The sequence below is a fragment of the Populus nigra genome, chromosome 15 (assembly GCF_951802175.1).
Source record: "Populus nigra chromosome 15, ddPopNigr1.1, whole genome shotgun sequence".
Classification (NCBI taxonomy): Eukaryota; Viridiplantae; Streptophyta; class Magnoliopsida; order Malpighiales; family Salicaceae; genus Populus; species Populus nigra.
The window spans coordinates 13,249,828-13,271,589 of NC_084866.1; the positions used below are offsets into that span (position 1 = coordinate 13,249,828).

A 21,762-nucleotide genomic window follows, 5' to 3' on the forward strand; every position below is an offset into this window, starting at 1 on the left:
TAATTCTTTTTAATTTTTAAAAAATTATTTTTGATATTGACATATTAAAATGTTTAAAATCATAAAAACATATTAATTTAAAATAAATAAAATAATAAAAAAATTAATTTTTTTCTGAAACGGAAAACAAAGAATGAGGAGAAGCAACTATAAATTCTTGCAGTAGTCTTGAGAGATGATAGAACCTTTTCATTTTCCACTATACTTTGTAGCAAAGATACAAACAAATGGCAGACGAAATCATTTTGCATTGCACGAATGAAAAGCACCCAAGGAGCAAGGAAATATGAAAGAAATCGATGAATCAATTCCTTTTCTTCTGTTTTTGGTCTGGATAAGCACAACATTAATTTCAAACGTGGGCATCCGACTCTATCCAAAACACTCAGCCGCACCAATTAATGAACCCTAAATATCAAAAATTAAGGAAAAATGAACTGAAAAACTTATTCTCTGAATCGGACTATATATATGTTACAGATTCTATTGAAGGATTGCTGATCTACCTGCTAACTAGAACTGAGATGTGGGCCATACAAGAATGAAAAGCCAATGATACAACCATCAACACTTATTCAATTGTACATCACTTGGGAGAAATCTGAGCCGACTACATTGTTTTAACTTGGCAACCGCTGCCTGTGAGTTACCGAGCATAAGATCAACGTAAACTGCTGTCAGAGTAGCTTCTGGACGATTAGGTACGAGGGATAAAGCTTGTGTCACGAAATGGTGGGCTCGCTCAAGATCACCCTGTGCTGCATACATGGCTGCAAAATTTGCGTAAAGGGTTCCGCGTGCCTCTTCGGGATTGAGGAACACGATACCTTGTGATTCATCTGGGGAGGAATTCTTTGCAGTGATTGATCCTCCATTTAACTCTTCATAATCAAAAGCTTTTTCCACTCGCCATTGCACATAGTCATCCTGGCTAAAGGGCAACTCCACATTATTTCCTCCAGACAAATAAATTGACAAATGCTCAGCAGCTTCCTTGGGCTTGTCCAGCAAGCAGAGAGCCTCAGCTGCATACACATGACCCAGAAAAATATAAATTCTCGAACATACTGGAAGTTCCAAGAGAGACCTTGCATTTGACAAGGCCTTCTCAGGATTTTCCAATTCCAACTCTACATATGCTAAGTTAGCGAGAAGCGCTTGCTTGATCATCTGATTTTCTCTCCTGCGAATATCTTCGTGGAAAGAGATAGACTTCTGCATGATCTCCTGACTTGTCCCTCCCTTCTGTTCTTTTGCATCCCCGTTAGCATTAACTTGACCTAAGCCTACAGTAGATGCTTTGGAATCAAGGCCAGTTAAATTCTTGTGGTTTGAACTCTTCATAGATCCTTCTTCGCTCAGTTCATTTTCATCCAAGGATATATTAGAAGGCAAACCAGGTTTCAAATGATTTAATTCCGAGTAATCCAGTAAATGCAGTGCATTGCGGAGACACTGCCGAGCAAGGGACATGGAGAGCTTTGGATGGCCATCACTACCCAAAAACAAATCTTCCTTTTCAACAGAATCCACATATCCATTTCTTGAAATACCGTTTTCAATTGCAAGATGCCTCCATTTTCCCTTGCCGAAAACATGAACGGTAACATCTGACTTGTCTGATGGAACCCGACCAGCTTTTAGAAGTCCCTTCTCCAAAGCCATCAAGCAGCATTCACCAAGCCGGAGCCACAATAAAGGCTGGTTGTAGAAAACCAAACTTGCTTTTTCGAAACAGTGAGCAGCCAGTAAGGGTTTCCCACAAGCCAAGTGCTGCACTCCACAGTTATATACAATGAGGAGAGATTTATCCTGTGAAAAAGTTAACAACTTTCGTGGCTTGTCCTTCCAAATAGATGAACTACTGGCCAGTGCCTTCGAAAAGAGAACAGATGCTGAATGGTATTTCCCAAGCTGATAGTAAATGCACCCAAGGTTGTTGAACATGCTTGAAATCCCCATCTCTGCCCGATTACTTGATGCCATTAACAGCTTAATGGCCTTACGGTAGTTACCACGAGCATATTCAAGCTGAGATTTCAAGAGGAGAGCCATGGGCGAGTCCCTCACACGTGCAATGTTGATAGCAAGCTTGACTTCACGCTTTGCTTGTTTCAAATTCCTGGTGAGTAGTAGAAATTGAACCTTGTAAATGTGCAACTTAAGCTTCATTTCAGAAGGAGAAAAGGACCTATCAATTGGGGTCCTTGAAAGGTCATTTGAAGATGAAAGACCCACAGGCCTTGCTAAGTTTTGCCCACTTATGTCGAGTGAGAACATTGATTCATACTCAAGTGTCTCGTCTGATAGAGTTCTCGATAAAGAATTTTCCAAAGCATTCTCACTAGGAGCTAAATCTGAATTAGCATCCATCCCTGATGAACTACTAGGAACAGTCAAAGATTTTGCAACTAGATTTGTCGATTGTTGCTGTGCTGCACTCCCATTATCACCTTGACCCACAGAACCAAAGCCAAACGCTTTTTCTAGATATAGTAATACATCCTGAAAATGGGGAAGACGTTACAAGTCAATAAAGAATGCCCAGTTTAAGAGCCTTTTCTTTTTCCACTTCCAGTAAATCAAACAACACATTGCAGTACAGACAAACAACAAAGGTCATTTTGTTGTGAAGGCAGAACAGCCACATTCTGGACTACGTGTAATGCATGGCTTCAGTAGTCTTCATTGAAATTACCATACACAGACTTAATTATCAAATTTCAACAGAATGCAAGGTTTAGGGTTTCCAATCACAAGTGCTAGAAAATCTAAGATCATCTCGAGTGAAAATCTAGCCACCAGAAAGTAGCAGAGATAATTGGGAAAAGAAATCCAACCCAAGCCTTCTCTTCCTGTTTCTGATTGATAAAACCCAAAACTTTCTACCACCTGAGCCCATGCCCGGAGGCTTCACTTAATCATGTTATTCAATCGGTCACCAATGAAAGAAAATCAAAGAACGCTTTACCTAATAAGTTGCAATTCACGATTATGACTAATGAAAACCAAATTGATTATAACATGTCATCATCCTTCATTCCTTTCATTGACGTCCTTCATCAGGTGGCTCTTTTCTTTATTTATGGTTACTTCATCCAATCTTTATATGATCCTTTTCACCAGTTTGATTAAGATCTCATTCTCTACTAAATCATAGGCTTTTCAACCTCCTCTAGCAGCCTCAAAGCCAGATTTTCAAGAGGGCACAAGCTAACTCAATTATTCAGCTCCTACCACGCCAGGATGAGCAGGCTTAAGGAAAGGGGAATTAGCCCTTCCTTATAGATAGGCCAACCATTGAAACAGATTTTATTTGAAGCATATTATGAGCAAGACCTATTTAGCCAATGCTGAGGTCTGATGTCTGAGGTCAGAGGTTAAGAAGACACACAAGTGGGGTTAGATTTTGATTGAAAAGAAACTGAATGCACATCGAAGTCCAAGGCAATTGCGTGTCTTCTAAACCCCTGACCTCAACATTGGTTAAATAGGTCCCTCTTGTAGTTGTCACTTTGCTTGTTGGCGTTTCTTTTAACATAAATATCAGATGGAACTCCAATAAAAGAGCCCAAAAACTTGTTTCCTAATACCATAAGTTGCCTGCTCAGAAGTTTGGTACAAAATGCATCAAATTGAGGGTGAAAAATTGAGTTGGTAATATGAAAAAGTTTCTTTTGAACTAAAGAAAAGGATATCATTTGGAAAATTTGTAGAAACTGCAAAATTTAAAGAATCAAGATATAGCTAGCACTGAGACTTTTGATGACCAGCAGTGAGTGCCAATTGCTTGTTGAGGATCCCGAGTTTAGTTCAAGGAGGTACACAATGCAGAGAATGTAATTGTCACCAATAGATAAATAAAAAGTGCAGCCAGAGGGAAAGTAATTAATTCTCCTGCAATTGTAGATTGTCAAAACCTAGTTCAGTGGACCAGTCCATGTGTCTAATTTATTTTTTGAAACCAAACACACAGCATTTCAAAATGTGGTCATGCTGACAATGTGCTCAAGCTCACATCAAAAGGAATCTTTGGCTTCAGAAAACACAGAAAAAGTATTGTGTTTAACAAGGAGTTTCATTTGAAAGGCATATACACAACTTTGAAGAGAAGAAACTTCTCCAACAGAGGTTAAGCAACAAGTCGAGAAAAAGACGGTTTTTCTCAGTTAATTCTCTGTTCTCACTTGAATTTCTTCAGTCAAATTTCAGTAGCTACAATTTGTGATTTTTGTTTTCTTTTATGTTCTTTTGTTATAGGAACATTTGTGGTCTCCTCTCTAAGCACATGGCTGGTGGCATGGCACTCCTATGTTTTCCATTTTTAAGAACTGCTTTTATATCATTTTTTTTTTTCAAAATATCTAGTCCATATTGTCACCATGGAATATGCAGTTCTTTAATTGAAAATCTCTACCATGTGGCAGCATTCTGTTTTCAACATACAATCAACAAGATTGTTTTAGAAATAGAAGCAACAAACATGATATGAGGATCACAATGTCATCTATAAAGCAGCTTTGATGGGTATTGCAACATGTTAATTAACATATTCAAACACTAATTTACTCGGCACTTACAGCAGATTTAGATGCATCCTGGCAGGCAAGTGCAACATCTAGCAACAAAAGGCAGACATGAAGAGCAGTTCTCTGCACATAAAAGGTAGAGTATCAGAACACAAGAAAACAACGATGGAGAGAAATGACTGTTGATTAGCAAATCATACCTCCTCTATAGGTTCAATATTGTGATACAAAGGTTCTAGAACCGATAATGCCTTTGAATATTCATGAAGATGGTACCAAATGATTGCCTATAAGAGGCCAGATTTATCATGTCACTCAAGATTGCAAACAAAAATCAATAGCAATTCATAAAGCTAACTACAAATATATCAAGAGAACCTACAATGTTTAGCCTTGCTACAGCTGGGTCAAATTCATCCATGTCAGCAACAGGCAAGCTGTTCGTGGCAGATGCTTGGTGCACTGTTGCACCACTTCCTTTAGACCCTGGCACAACTTTGTTCCCAGGATTGCTAACAGTCTCTACCTGCTTTCCTGAGGTGTAAGCAAGCTCTTTGCTTTTCCTCTAAACCAACACCAACAAATGAGACAAGAAAATGTCACACTATGAAAGAAATCAAACCCGAAAAATGGAACTAAAACATGATGCAGCAAACCTTTCACATAGTGAACAAAATTCTTACAGAATGTCCATACTCCACTCAGTTGTTACATGATAGTAAATCAAAAAATAAAGATACAACTAAGACCTCAGAAACGAGATGTACAAACTATAACAACGAATTTTTGTGTGGCCCCTGCTAGAAAACCATTTACACCATTCAGCATTATCTTTATCATCCACATTTTGACCATCATGTACTCTGTCGCTACCTTGGCTCATCATTTATGATCCGCCAAAGGACATAACCATAGAGACTTCTTAAATAATCATAGCATGCCAATTCAGTAAGTGTTCACCATAGCAATGTCAGAAATAATCATTACATCAATAAGATAGAATTCCCCTGCAAATCCTATTGATGGATGCAGGCACCAGGATTGGCATGAAGTCTCTGAAGAAACTGTGTACAAGACTTACATGTAGAGAATTCATCAAAATGCAATCGTGTGTAAGATTTAATTATGTTGTGCAATCCCATAGGACGGTCACTGGAAATGTTGTTCTGGACTACAACATCGGACAAGAATACACCGGCCAATCAGGGGAAGCCTTGTGAAGAAAAAAATGTTTATTGGAGAACTTTTAGTAAACATGTGGAAAGCAATAGCGAGTGATTTTGAAAAGAGAATGTGCAAGCATGAACAGGATGTAATTTTGAATATAGAATTTCTTTCACTTGGGACTTGGTACTCTTTAACAATACCATCTTACAAAAAATAATCTATATGATTATCTTTCAAAGTGAATGAAACAAACGTAATAAGCCTCTCATGAGAAAGAGAACGTGGGGCCTCATGCAATGATTGTGATGTTATACCAAGGGGCAAACCACACAATGCAGACCAGTCTTTTGGGTGTGAGCATTATGGAACAAATAAGATGGAAAAATTACAAACGAGGACAACAACCATGCACCAGACAGCAGGATTGAGAAGAGAACAGCAACCAGCTTGGCGTTATTTACTGAAGATAAGTACCAAGTGAATGAAGATGGTTGGATGTATAAAGATACAGTGACAAAACTTGGATGAAGATGGCTGGATGTATAAAAATGCGGTGACAAAACTGTGAAAGCAGGAACTAATTCCTATGATTGTGCATAGCATCCTTTGACAATGAACTAAACGTACAAACCGCAGCAACATCTAGACAGTTCAATAATTTCATTCCCAATCTCTTGCTCTCAAAATCTAACATTTAAAATTCAAGGTTAAAAAAATTACTAATAACACTCCAAAAAACATAGCAAAAACAGCATACCTCAATGTTATAAAGTATTTCAAGCAACTTCTTTGGATCTGGATAACCATCTCGACAATACTCCGCAATTGCAATATTATGTAGTACCTAATGAAACAATACCCGCACATTAAAAACTTTAAAAAACACAAAAAAGAAAAAGTAAAGAAAACTTCCACGTCAATTACATATTCCGAATACCCTAACACATTGCATAACTTCAACATTCACATGCCCAGCCCGATATTGTCCTTAAATTTGAACTAACAAAATCAAGTGCAAAATTATGCTTTTCATGTTAATTAACTAACTTAATCTAAAAAAAAATGTTAAAATTAAAAAAAAAAAACAACTAAATTAAGTGATTTAAATAAATAAATAAAACAGCAGCTCATCACTGCATTTTACCCGAAATTAACCTAATCTCTAATCAAGTAAAATCCAAGAAAATGAATAAATTCAAAAAAAGAAATTAAGTGAGTTAATGTTATTTGCGCAATCATCACCTTCGGATCGTCTTCTTTTTTCTGCTTTAGCTGATACAGAACCTCGAGGCACTCATTGAACCGGCGAGAGTTGAAGTGAAACCAAGCGTCTTTGGCGAGAGCGGCGGTGACGGAAAGGATAGGGTCGTCTTCTCCTCCTCCACCGCCGGTGGTGGTGCCGCTGCCGCCGGGGCTCGATGAGACGTCTCGGTTCGATGTGGAATCTCGTGCGTCCATGATCAGATCCAAAAAAATCAAATGGTCACGAATTGTTTCTTCTTTTTTCCGGTGTTTTGAGAACTCTCGCTATCGAATCTAATCTATCTATGTATAATTATGACTGAACTGTATGGAAATGTAAAAACCCTAACTTATGGAAATTGAGATTTAAAAAAAAAATGAAACAAAGCTCGAATTTTTTTTAGTTTTTTTGAGTTGTGAAAGTACGGAAAGAGCCCCGGGGGTTTGTGGATTTTGCAAACAAGGACAGTTTGCAAAGAGGGAGAGAGGAGATGATAAATGTGATAGGGTAAAAGCTGGGTTTTTTAGTTACTTTTTTGAGCAAGGGAATTTTAGTTAGGTATGGAGGAGTAACTGTGAGAATGATTTATTTGTTTTTTGATTTTGAGTTTTTCTGTGTTGATTGAATTTTTTAGGATAATTATATTTTAATCCCTATTAATATAACAATGTTTTATTTTAGCTCCTATAAAGTTTGAGTTCTTGATAATAATTCAATATTGTAATTGCTTGTGAATAGATAAAGACACATAAACATATTTGTTAAATCTTGCCCAGCGGATTAGTTCATGATTCCAAACTTAATTAAGATCAAGTTTTTAGTTAATTGGACAAGAAATTAATAGGGCAAAACCAGTTAACCCGATCAAGATTTTAATAACCTAATTAATCAAATTAAACTTAGATCGAGACAAAAAAGAATATTATTATTTTAATAAAAATAATTATTCTAGATCAACCAAATGACCAAGAGGTTTTTGCTATGAAATTTTATATATAATATTATCATTCAAAAAATTATCAAGAGTGAGGGGAAAAATGATGAACAAGAAAATTCAAAAAATGGTTTTTCTAGGTGCTTGCTGATTTAACAACGGAGGTCAAATTGAGACTTTTTGAAAACTATGAGATAGATAATAAGAAGTTTAAAGCCATAGGGATTAACTTGAACATTTTAGAATCTATAGGGAGTGGAATAAAGTTTACCCTTTTTCATAAATTAGTGTTTGAACTTCGAAGTGCCTAGCAAGGAACGAGGTGATGGGCAGGTTTGGTTTATGGTATGGGCTATTTTTGGGTTGGATTGGACTACTTTTAGAGGGATGGTTCCAACTTTGAAGGACTTTTGATGGATGCACGGGGAAGGGAGAATAATGGGTGATGATCTTGGCAGGGCATGCTCCTCCAACTTTATTCTAGTGTGTACCACCTGTTATTATGAAACTATTGTCAGAAGAAGCAAAAGGCTTTTTTTCAGTACATGTTGAGAGAAGTTTGTCATTTGTGCTAATCTTTTAATAGCATTTTTTTTTTTATTAACATGGATTTTTATGGTCAGTTTACGTGTATTTTAATTAATTATATAAATTTTAAAATTAATAATAATATAAATTTTTAGTGGTTTTAATATTTATAAGACTCAAGTTAATGACTTCTAGAAAATAAACTTTAAAATCTAACCAATTAATTTATTCACTAGTGGTTTTTTTTTATAGCATGTATTGGTATAGTGTTAGAAAGCGTAATCATATTTAAGATCTGGATTAAAAAATTAGGCCTATTATTTTATCTAAAATAACATTATTTTAATTTTTAAAAAAAAAATTAGAATTAACTTAAAGAATGTTTGAAAATGTGATTGAATTATTTTTTAAAATGTTTTTCACTGTAAATATATTAAAGTAATATTTTTTTTATTTTTTTAAAATTATTTTTAATATTAATATATTTAAAAAATATTAATTTGATGGAAAAAATTAAATTTTTTCAAAAATGTTTTTAAAGCAAAAAGTAAATATAACTTTAATCTCCCCAGGCGCGGGTTGATGTAAGCAGCCGACCTGGCTGGTTATAGGCATGCTTTTTATCTTTTGATGTCACACAAATTATCTCCTGGACATTGATCACAACAGGGACGACGAGCAATGATTTGGTAATAGTATCTGAACCACAAAGCTACAGTTGGGCTAGGTCTGAACCAATTTTGATTGTTGTCGTAAATGGCAATGGCAAGGCTATCTGACTGGAAAGGAAGCTGCTGAAACATCTACAGAGAAAGTACTGGGCATTTTATGTCGCTATGGTGGTAGACTTCTTGTAGTTCTGTTGTATAATTTATACAGACAATCAAGATACACTGACACTAATATTCAACAGTACAACATTATCATAGGGCACTGCCTCTGCCTCTGCCACTGCCACTGCCGATATTAATCCACTATTAAATAACTTCCAGGATGCATCTTCCAATCTGATGGGTGCTCTCAAGTCCCAGACACCAAGAACAATATAAATCCAAATTAAGCAGTTCTTCTTAGCAGCTCCAAGATAGATTCAGGATCCCGGATTTCCTGACTCTCTTGTGAATCTTCATTACCTTGTGAAAAATCAACACTAGTGTATGTCCGGATCCCTGGACCGTGACCACTGCAATCCATTCCCCTTCCTTGCTGTGCACGTCTCACTTCCTTTTGGTGTTCGGTAAGTCCGACCCTTTTTCTTTTTGAACTTGAACCCAACCTATTTTCTGGCTCAAATTGATTCGCCGTATCCTCCACTAACTCTACTCTTTTAGAGTTCCTGCTGTTTGTTGCAGTCACCCTGGATCTCTGAGCAGTTACTTCTGATATTGAATGGCATTTTACCAGGAATGGCAGACTTTTTGTTTGGAGGTTTATTCTTTTATTTCTTGAAAGCTTGTCTAAGATGTCAAGTAAACTCTCGGGGTAATCTAACTTGATCTGCTTACCATATGTTGAATTCCAAAAGGTGACGGTAAGCTCTGAAATGGTGGATTTTGGGTGATCAAGAGTTTTTTCAAGAAGTGGTGCCTGAAGTTTTAGGAGAGAGGAATCAAAGACTATTGGTGGTTGGCACCTCCTTAAGCAATTAAGGATTTCGGACCACAAGTGGTGAAGTTGTTCATTGGTGCTTGCCTCCTGTATTTCTCTATGTGACAGCCACTGAAGTAGTGGCCGACTTATTGTCTGCAATAAAGTATAAGCAGATCACTAAGTACTGGACAGAACCACAGTATTCTAACAATGGAATGTCAGGAAAAAAAAATCAAATTCTTTATCACCAACCCATGGAAAATGTTTCAAATCAATGTCGTCAAAATGGTCCTCCACTTTCTAGTGTTTAAGGATGGAAGGGGACTTCAAGAGCAACTCTTTCTCTTACTACAAAAAGAAGACTCGTGTCTATCTTTGTTTATTCTCTCTTTGAAACAAGAAGAGTTTTTTATATTTCCTAATGAGCTTGTTCTTGAAGAAACAAAAAGAAAAGAACGGATGCTGCTTATTTTTAATTACATATATGCAAACTGCCACAGTTAAAGCAGCTATGTACTCTGGTGATAAACTAAAAGCCATTGTATACTTGGTTTAAAGCGTTTGTGAAAAACAGGTTAGATTTTCCCCATCTCCAGACACATAAATTTCAGAAACAAGGTATGCACAGTAAATTAAAAAAGAGAGATACATACCTCAATAAATGAAAGAATAGATGGCTTGGTGTGAAGGCATCTGACAAAACATACTAGCACAGAAAAGACCCTGAAGTTCTCAAAGAGATGAGATATGCAGTCATTATAAATAACAGGGAACCGTGAGCACAAGGAGAAAAATATAGAAGTATAAACAGACCTTGAAGTTACAAAGAGAATAGTGGAAGGATCTGCTTCCATCATTGACCATGACAGGTTCAAGAATCTGTACAATGCCAAATGAAAAATAAGGGACTGTGGTTGGTGAAACAAGAACATTAAAGAAATAAAATCATGTCTCATGCAGACCACATTAATATTTTGGTTAAGAAAATTCCATGTGCTTCACTTTCAAAGAGATGAACTCTTGTACCTTACTATGTACATGATGAATTTCATTAGACATTTAGCAAATGGTATTTTCACTTACCTGGAAGAAAATTCCAAGCTATTTTTTATGCCACTAAATGTCTTAGGGTCACGAGCATGTTCCACATTGTTCCCAACTGAACTTGCTGCCAAAGTCAGGATCTGTTGTTCCATGACACATGTCACAGCAGTGCCAGATAAATAAGTGAGGCCAATATCATCACGATGAAAATATTGCTCAGTACCATGGTCAAGCATGCTGATGTTTTGATCAATACAACCATTTAACATTGAACAAAGCTCTTCACTTAAACTGCTTGTTTCAGAGAACTTATTAAACTTCGAGGCACAAAGAGCTCCATACAGTGATTTCCACACTTCAGCTACTTGTTGAAGTTTAAGCTTTCTTTCTGGTGAAACAAGAGATTCTTTCAAGGAACCACTATCTTTCTTTTGGGTTGGCCAAATGCAAGAACAAACCACAAAAGGGTAGGATAAGAGGTGGCATACAGCACGAGGAAAATCCCTGTTGGAGTCCATTTTCAAAAGTGAAAGATCCTTTACAGTTAGACCATTGAAGAAATCTTCCAAACCTTTTGCTATCGCTGTCCAAATATCTAGGTGCCTAAACTCCATGTGTTTATACAATAAACCAACAGCAACAGACAGATTTTCCACAGGATCATACAATAAAAGTATGGTTTTGAAAAATCTGCGAAGTCCCTGAAGAAGTAGCTCCATCCCCCGAGTGGCAGGAGTTGATGGGATCACTACAGAGACATAGAGTACACTTAGATAAACCAATGGCGAAACCATATCCATGTAAGCAACAGAGCTGATACCCAGATATTTTACATTTCTAATGTTGTCAACCATTTGAAGGTTCTCAATGCATGTGAAGTTTAAAGACACCTTGTAAAGAGGGGATCCCAATATAGAAGGTTCTAAGTCCTGAACAACAGCCTCTAGAAATTGGAGGGAAGTATGATGCAATTCACTACTCCCGCCACCTTCTGAAGTTACATCTTCACATATCTTCTTTATGAACCTTAATAATGTGGTCAAACACAACATAATGTCATTGTATTTAGTGGAGGAACTTCTAAAATCCATTTGGACCCCTTTTAAAAAAGATCTAAATATCCTCAAGGCAGCATCACATGCTGAACTTCTATTTTCAGGGGTGATTGTTGCAATTGATGCATGGCTGATGATAATATCCATCATCTTTACAAGGAAATCCAGCTGACCAATAGTCCAGGGCAACCATTTAATGGGTTGCAGTTTCCATGACCATTTGCTTGATGTTGAATGATGGCTTACCTGGCTACTGGTTTCATGGTCTAGGTTCCTGCATTTTGCTAATATAAAATCGTCAAGCAGATCTAGGCACAGGTTCCACAACCAGAAAGTCTTAACATCAGGCCCAAACCGAAAAACAGCTCCAAAAATGGGATCCAACACCAGTTCTATCACCCATGGATGGTTGACAGAGATATCAAGCTTATGCAGCAGATAACACCATGTATTCAAGCATGAAGAGTAAACAGATACATCACATTTACTCGAGATGATACCAATTAGAGGTGTCATTATGAGCTTTATGCTTTTTGAAAAACCACTTGCTTGAATTTGACTACTACTCCCACCAGAAGTTCGCACTTGTTGAATACCATTCTTAATGGGTTCAATAGTCTCAGAAGTTAAGAGTGCAGGGTGAATGAAAGCATCAACAAGACCTTCCCAGGCAACCTGCAAAATCAAGGCACAAGAACCTTTTATCACTAAGCTTGTCTTCTTTTCATTTTGTTAAAAACTAAATTAACAAATACCAGCATGCAGTGCAGTGAACACGAAGTAATTAGCAATTAGGATGTTCTCAGTCACTGGAATCACGAAAATTATTATTGTCTGGTGAAAACTCAAAGTTATCAAACTGCTGTTCTTTTTCTAGTTTTTTCAACCATAAACAGATCTCTGAATGAGCTTTAATCCTTCTGCTATTGCTAGCAGGTCCAAGGTCCCCTTGAAAAAATTAACAGCTGGTATAGTGAAATTATGAAGGAATAAAGGACCAAGCCAAGTGAAAAACCATCCCTATGCTCGCAACGTTTCCAAATGCAACTGGGTAAATGAGTATAAAAGGTGAATAGAAGCCACAACAGCAAAACCTGATTCTAATACAAGCAATTCTACATGAAATACCAGCGAAGCAATCTGGACTTGTGGATTGTGATCCGAGAATGTTTTCTCTGGAACTTTCAGCATGTCATTAGTTAAATGCCTATACTTCATGGCATGAGATCCTTGTAAGCGGATAAACCATCCCCATGCTTGCAACGTTTGAATTTTCAAGCCCTGATTCAGAAGATCCTTCATTACAGTAAGCAATTTCAATTTCATATCTTCAGCAAGTGCCTGTTGAAGAAATATGGAAGCATTATACTTATATTGTAGAAGTACCACAAGTCTTTTGCTTTCAAGTCTACATCAAGTCTTTCCCACTCATTGCATAAAAAATTAAGACTGGCATGCAATCAAAACAAGCAATAAAGATTAAAATAGATAATGAAGAGTCTCATCATCATATTTGAAAGCATTGTTCACTACAATATTTACTAAACTACATGTAAATAAAGGTTGGCCCTGGAAAGCAAGGAAGAAAAACTAAATTATTCACAAATTAAACCTTGGATAGAGCCGGGGGAGGAGGAATTATTGTCGGTCTAATCTTCAGTAAACACCTTTCTGAAATATCCCTTTCTCTCTTATCAGTGCTGAGAAGTCTCCTACATATTGGAGGAGCCCATATGTGTGAAGATTCTCTCATCCTCTCACTTAACTGAGCTGCTAACTTCATCACAGCCTATACCATCAGGACCAGAAGAGATAACGCAAAACACAACGTTAGTCATATTCACAACGCATTGCAACTCAAAACAAGAAACTTATAAGCCTTCAAGTTTAAAGAAAGCTTTCAGCTGTGAAGCCCAAGATAACAAGTAAAGGATCCTATCATCCTAAGAAGTAACTCTACCTGCATAGCCTCAAATGTCGTAGACAAAGAACCAATCGGATTATCAAGAGCATGAACAACCGCCTGCAACACTGAATTGAAACAGCCAACTAGAATTGATGCTTCAAATTGTTGCATGGATATACACCAAACTCCTAAATTACAAACCGACTGCAATAAAAATGCAAGCAAGTTAAATTACGCATAAACAACAGATTACCCCAAAAAGACCATCACTGCTCATTTTTTCCACATTTACCTTTATCTTTGTGCTCATAATTACTTTAGCCAATGCCTCCAAAACCAAATTAGCATCATCAACTACAATCCAAAAAAAAAAAAAACTAAGAAAGAACGCTTTAATGACATGATTAAATAATCAAAACTACAAAATTCACTAACCTGGAATAGTAGAAACAAGAGAAGGATGGTAAATCATGAATCCCAAACACTTTAAAGCCTGTGCAGCACTGATAAATGGAAACAAAACGAACCCTCACGTTAAATCGAAGACCCATGTAAAATCTCAAGTAAAGCTTTAAACTTTTCAGCACTTACACTTCTTCATCATCAATTGAGATGTCAACTGTGATCAAAGAGACTAAATCCTGAGAATTGTCAGCTAGGGTTTGTAGCAATGAAGGATCATTTACTGATTGTTCTTGTAAGTGTGAAAGAGTAGAGTAAGCGAGTGATTTGTTAGAATAAATTAGGGATTTTATTTCTTCTATTTGATTACAGAAACTTGACATTGTTGAGAAGGATTGATAGGATAGTGAAGGGAGAAATGGGTTAAAAAAATTAAAAAAAAAAAAAAAAAACAACAACCCTATTTTGAGCTCCTGTGAAGATGGTGCAATTTTCGCGCCAAGAATTGGGAGCGTAGTGAATACGCAGGTACCGTGGCGGGTATTTTAAGATTGGGCCTGTCTCGCTAGCTTGATATTTCTGTCCTTGGGCCGGGAAATACTTTATGATTTTTATTTTTTCTATTTTACTTTCCTGATAAGGAAATCCACTCTTTTAGTGCTCTCTTTCTTGTTCGACTATCCCACACTTTTTTATAGAGGGAAGGGCTCAGGTGGAAAGGGGTTCCTCTCTCTCTCTCTCTCATGACTAATCAGCTCCAACTGCTTTATGTCTTGTCATTAGCATTGTCATGTTTTTTTTTTAATTATTTTTAAAAAATTAAAAAAAAATTATTTTTTTGTTTAAATTAATTTTTTTTAGTGTTTTTAAATTATTTTAATACACTGATATTAAAAATAATATTTAAAAAATAAATTAGAAAAAAATACTTTAAAAAATAATAATAACCTCTCTCTCTCTCTCTCTCTCTCTCTCTCTCTCTCTCTCTCTCTCTCTCTCTCTCTCTCTCTCTCTCTCTATATATATATATATATATATATATGTAAAAATAAAATAAAAAATGCGCTGAAGATCATATTTTTAAGCCAGGACACTTTTTAAAGATGCATTGTATTTCTTGGTATTGAGCAAGGGGCAAGGAATTCTCCCTGGGAATTCTACCTGCGCTGATAAGGCAGCTTATAGAACGATATTATAATAATTATTATTTTTATAAATATTTTTTATTTTAAAATATATTAAAATAATAATTTTTTTTATTAATTAAAATTTATTTTTAATATTAATACATTAAAACAATAAAAACATCAAAAAAAATTAATTTTAAAAAAAATTAAAAATATTTCAGTTTTGTGTAGAAGTATTTTTAAAATACAAAAATAATTTCTAATGGCTAGTATTAGATACTATTAGGCTAGTTGATTTAGGCTCACACTTCACATTTCTACTTTGTACTGTGTTGTTTGTAAATTGAGGTTTGTAAGGTCGAACCCTGTATATGTGCATGTATAATTCTTGCTCTGACTTGAACATGAGAAACCACAAATTAAATAACAATTGTGATGATATAACTTTAATTATTTGTAAATTTATTGTCAAACTCAATCCGGGTATTAACATATAAAAAAAAGCTTAGAATACCAGATTTATCAAATTTATTAAATTATTCAATTGATTTTTTTAATTAAAATTTTTTTTATTTTTGTTAATGTTAATTCTATCATATTTAGTTCAGATAACATTATCGAATAACTAAAAACCTAGTCAAATAAAACAAATTTTATCAAATTAATATCCCATTTAGTTTAACTTCGAGATTTGATGTGAATCAAGTCTCAATCTCAATTTTTTCAAGATTTTAAAGTCAATTCAAATAAATAAGTTAAGTTTAATTGGCATGCTTCCCTGCACGCTTGCAAGAACAGCGAGCGATGACAAGATATTTTCCGAGGTTCTGCCAAAAGTGTACAAGTTCATGGATAATAAAGGTTTGTACATTGACTATTCCCCACATCCACCAATCATCACACAACAAAAAAAAAAAACCGGAACTTTCTGGGCCACCCCTCCCAAGAAAAAACCCTCGGAATTTGCAAAATCACCATCTTTACACTTCCAGACTGATCCACACCCTTCATCACGAATCTACACCATTGCACGTCCAAGTTTCGCGAAGCACCCAGTAATTGTTCCGGACTCAAAACACCAAACCCGACAATCATCCACTTCCTTTTACTGGAAGTCACGTAAAAGACACCAGGTGTCAATTTATACGCTATTAGATTACTTGTAAGTACGTGCCAAGCGCATCCTACGGCTACAAGCACGTGAGGCTAAAATTATTCCGTCGACGAAAGTGACAAGATCTTGTCTCCTGTACGATGTCTTATGTGGGACCACTCTCGGAACTGATGCCTTGCATTATGGAGCTCGTGTCTGAAAGATATTTTTGTCTGTGACCATTTTAACCGTACACGTGTCTATTAATTTTCGCGCAAGTCCTTTGATTATTGAAAATTAGTTTACAGCCCGTGATTATTATGTATTGATTTCGGAACCATATTATATAATATTTTGAATAGCATAATGAATACAAGGAAAACCCATGATGGAGGGTGCCTTTTTTTTTATGCAGTGAATTTTTTAAATGAGAACAATTTAATGTAATGTTTGTAAGTATTAATTTTTTTTCTCGATACATGTTCTATTATATATATAACTGATAGAAATGTTTTTTTAATTAATTAATCATCTATGGTTTTTTTCCTGAAAAAATGATAACATGAAATTGTGAATTGTATACAGTTGGTGGAGTGTTTTTTATTCGTCAATAACGTTAATGATAATTTAGAATTTATCAGGAAAGATTTAATTGATATCTACAAAAAGAAATATTTAAAAAAATATGTTCAAATTCTTTGTAATTAAGATTGAAAACTCCTACGTTATTATCTCTCGGAACCATATAAAATTTCTCGTATAAAATAACACGAACATTGATTCTCGTGTCGCGATCAACATGATTTGGACTCCAAGGCAGTGACGATACGGTGGTCGAGGGAAGAAATAAAGGAGTGGGTTAGGATAAGCCAGCAAAACGATGGCGCGAAGCAAGTAATTCGGAAGAAGACAGCACGGTAAGCTTTAGATAAGACGAGGATCTTGTCTTGGCGTAAGCGTCCAAAAAAAGCGGGAGAAATTAGAAATCTTCATTTTTAACCCTTTTTTATATATATATAAAAAGCAATCATGTTTCGTAATAGAGTTAAAACAAGTTAGTGACGCACATGCCGAAACTTTATACGAGGGGAATTAGCAACTACCACGTGATTTTCACCATTCTACTCGGCAATTTCTTGTCTTCAGTTGTGAATTATCGAAGATGCTTTGGATTGCGTTCTTGAAAGTTTAATCCTTTAATTTTTTTTTAATATAAATATTTGAACTAACTTGGATATATTTTAATTAATTTTATTAATTTTAAAATTAATAATTATATAAATTTTTAATTATTTTTATATTAATAACTCTCGAATATAAACTTAAATCATATATTTTGGTTGAGAATATGCACAGATGGTGACTAAGGATATTAACCATGGTTAGTAGTCGATGGATTCATCTAAAACCTTGTCGCCTCACCTTCCTGGCAGGAGGGTTAAATGAGTTTTGATATAATTAATGCAATGAATTGATCCATTCAATTAAAATTTAATTTAATTTTAAAAAATAAAATAAAATAATTTTAAATTAAAAATAATTTTAATTAAATAGAGTAATTTATCCAATAACTCGAGTTTTGAATCAATTTTCTATCGCATATAGATCAAAACTGAATTAATAAATTAGATATTATAGAATACTCTAAAACACGTGGGTTTTTCATTGTAGCAGCAGGATTTTTTTTTTCGCTTTTGTTTCTTCTAATTTTTACATATAATGTATCACTGTGCACACATTGCACAGTGAAACACTTGACTTTTTTTATCATTTTTTTTGTTTTGCCTATGCGTTTTTTTTTTTTGCTTTTTTTTGTATTTTTTTTCCTTTAATGAATTTTTTTTAATTTAGTCTGTTAATATAAAAAAAAATTAATTTAGTTATCATATATTTATTACACGGATCTCGAGTTTGACGAGTTAACCTGAATTTTTTTTTTCCTTTTTAATTAATTTTTTTCGTTTGACCCATTGATTTTTTTTTCTATTTGGTTATCAAACTTTCATGACGCGAATTCCAGATTTGACGGGTTAACCTAATTTGACGGGTTAACTCAGTTGATTCAGATTTTTTTCTTTTTCCTCATTGGTAATATGCTTATGTCTTTTGTTTGTTTTTGTTTTTTTTAATTAATTTTTTTTAATTCAGTTTAGATTGTTAATGTTCACTTTTATTTCTATTTCTTTTAATGAATTTTTTTTGTTTAATTTAGTTTGTTAATGTGAAAAAAAAATTTTATTTAGTTATCATACTTTCATGACATGGATCTCGGGTTTGACGGGTTAACCTGGTTTAACGAGTTAACCTGAATTTTTTTTTGTTTTTTTCCTTTTTAATCATTTTTTTTCGTTTAGTTTAGTTTGTTAATTTTTTTTCGTTTGACCCATCAATTTTTTTTTCTATTTAGTTATTAAACTTTCATGACGCGAATCCCAGGTTTGACGGGTTAACTCAGTTGAATCAGATTTTTTTTCTTTTTCCTCATTAGTAACAAGCTTATGTCTTTTGTTTGTTTTTGTTTTTTTATTTTATTTTAATTAAATTTTTTCGTTTAGTTTAGGTTGTTAATGCTTTTTTTTTTTCTATTTAGTTATCAGACTTTCATGACACAGATCCCAGGTTTTATAGGGAACCTGGTTTGACAGGTTAGCCCGGTTAATTCTGGGTTAATCTGTCATTTTTTTTTTCTATTTAGTTATCAAACTTTCACGACACGAATCTAAGGTTTGACGGGTTAACTCAGTTAATTCATATTTTTTTTCTTCATTAGTTTTTTTCTTTTTATTGGTTTTTTTCTTTTTAATTAATTTATTTAATTATCATACTTTTATGATATGACCTTGCGGCTAAATCCACATCCAAAGCTATTGAGTCTGGTATTAGAGCTAAACCTAGATCTACTAGGTCATGCAAATTTAATATTATTATTATTATTATAAACATTATTTTCGGGCCAGGTGTCATAACCAAACTCAAAATTCTTAAATATAACTTTACAGAAAAACTTAACATTTTTAGATTTTAAATTTTTTATAAAAAAATTTAATTTACGGTATAGTGCGGGTTATGTTACTAGTATACATGATTCCTTGTTGCAAGGATTTTGATAATGCTAATATATTGGACCGGATAGGAATTGATGGTTTAAATAGATTATAAGTTTTGCGTACTAATTTTAAAAGATTTATTTTTCTTGAAAGAAAAAAAATCTAATAGGAGGCTATGAGTCTACGCGTGGGATAATATATTTTAAGGCCAGCTACGTAGTAGATTTGACCCAAAATCATCATTTTATTTATTTATTTATTTTGTTTTGAATGTGTTTGGTAGTATGATTGTTGTTATTTTTTAAAATATTTTTTATGTTAAAATATATTAAAATAATATTTTTTTAATTTTTAAAAATTATTTTTAAAATCAGCATATCAAAACGATCCAAAACATAAAAAAAATAATTTTTAATAAAAAAATTAAAAAGCAGTTTGTACTGCATTCTTAAATAATAGAATAAATCCCATATAGTTTTTACATACTAAAATTAAAATTTTATGATAAATTATCAAACAAATTAGACTCGGGAGATTAACACGAATCTAAATTAAACTAGATTTCAACAAAGAAAAAAAGAGGAATTAACATACTGTGACATGATAAAAAGAAAACAAATTAACCTCTAATATGATTAATTCAATCAAAATTTATTTATTTTTTAAAAATAATATTATTTTTATTTTTTATAAAATAAAAAATAGACTGACCATGAAGGTAACCAACGCAGGTCTGCATGGTAATTATCTGGCCTGCACAAGCTAATTGCGAGGCGATCTTGATGCAGTGGTGATGTGATTAATTTTAATTTTTCTATTAACTCTTTAATTCAATCACTGACTACCTCTTGAGGTTTGATCAGTCAGCTGACTATTAACTCTTTAATTCTAACCTCAAACATTAATCAATAATTGATCCAAGGTGTCCTCTGATCAGCATATATTGGCCTCATTGAGTGAAACTTTTGATCGAAGGTGTCCATCATTCTTTCAAAACTTGTAGCAGTGTGAAGGGGCGGAGCAAGATAAAAAAATTAGAAGGGTCAAATTATAAATTAGAGGGATTAAATTTTTTATTATTATTTTTATTAAATATTTACAAGGAAGAGACATTTCTTTGCAGGGGCCGGGGCCCTTGCTAACCCCCTCCCTCCGCCACTGACAGTGTCTATAGATGATAATGACAGTAAAGACATTTATTGTTTTTATTTGGATATATTATTTTAAAAAATAATTAACAGGGTAATAATTTATTATTGTTTTTTAGATATTAAATATAGCCCACAAGCCACCTTTTCAATAATAGATGAATTTAGAATAAAAATTAAACTAAATATCTCATATATCAATTCATCATGAGGTAAAATCTTACCTCATCAATCAATGGATATATTATCCATTTATATGCATGAATCATTGAATCCCAATAATTGATTTACATAACAACAATTTAATCGGTATCAAGACAGGAATTGCCCACAAGACAATTGCTACGTGTGACATGATAATTTTTATGTCGAAGAACACATTCAAGTACTGGCCAGATTACACATCATGGGGTCTCGTTCTAGTAGGGGCCGGCTGGCTACTTTTTATAGTAATTAAATTCGACAAATTTTATAGTAATTAAATTGAAATGTTTGACACTTGGGAAAAAATAAAAGTAAGAATGATGGAATGATTAGAAATAGTTTTTGAATAGATAAATTTTTTTTTTACGGAGCTGAATATGATTTTTTTATATTTTTCTATCTTTTCTTTATTGAATAAAATAAATATGAACAATTATAGCTTAAACATCATAAATCTTTTTCTGTACAATTATATCTTTCATAAATATTATAATAATAAAATAAAATGTTAAATTGATTTTTTTAAATTTTTTTTCAATAATTTTGACATGTCAATATAAAAAATAAAATAAAATAAAAATCTAAAATTAATATTTTTAATTAAAAAATATTTTGCATCCCACACGCTAACCTAATATTACAAGATGATTGTTCATATATTTACACACATGGTAAAATTCAATAAATTGGAAGTATTAAAATCTTCACACGCATCAACGACTAGTCAAATGCTACCTGCACACAC

The 21,762-nt window shown here is 33.9% G+C and overlaps 2 protein-coding genes across 3 annotated transcripts; both read right to left on the minus strand.

The window, feature by feature from the left end:
* Nucleotides 1-285: 285 nt before the first annotated feature.
* LOC133674501 (uncharacterized) lies at nucleotides 286-7,359 on the minus strand. The gene is made up of 6 exons (XM_062095637.1): nucleotides 6,939-7,359; nucleotides 6,454-6,540; nucleotides 4,912-5,094; nucleotides 4,730-4,816; nucleotides 4,581-4,652; nucleotides 286-2,505 (listed from the first exon to the last, which is right to left on the minus strand). Exons 1-6 carry the CDS (start codon nucleotides 7,152-7,154, stop codon nucleotides 565-567), a joined length of 2,586 nt encoding a protein of 861 aa, XP_061951621.1. The 5' UTR covers nucleotides 7,155-7,359; the 3' UTR covers nucleotides 286-564.
* Nucleotides 7,360-9,205: 1,846 nt separating this feature from the next.
* On the minus strand, nucleotides 9,206-14,898 carry LOC133674057 (uncharacterized). Of its 2 annotated transcripts, none has more exons than XM_062095017.1 (10): nucleotides 14,588-14,898; nucleotides 14,432-14,499; nucleotides 14,289-14,350; nucleotides 14,051-14,200; nucleotides 13,703-13,879; nucleotides 13,219-13,371; nucleotides 11,075-12,765; nucleotides 10,805-10,870; nucleotides 10,645-10,714; nucleotides 9,206-10,144 (listed from the first exon to the last, which is right to left on the minus strand). In XM_062095017.1, the coding sequence occupies exons 1-10, from the start codon at nucleotides 14,779-14,781 to the stop codon at nucleotides 9,458-9,460; spliced, it is 3,318 nt and encodes a 1,105-aa protein (XP_061951001.1). In that variant the 5' UTR covers nucleotides 14,782-14,898; the 3' UTR covers nucleotides 9,206-9,457. The 2 variants fall into 2 exon arrangements, with proteins under 2 accessions (XP_061951001.1, XP_061951000.1); XM_062095016.1 differs by having other exon boundaries at nucleotides 13,219-13,431.
* Nucleotides 14,899-21,762: the final 6,864 nt, after the last annotated feature.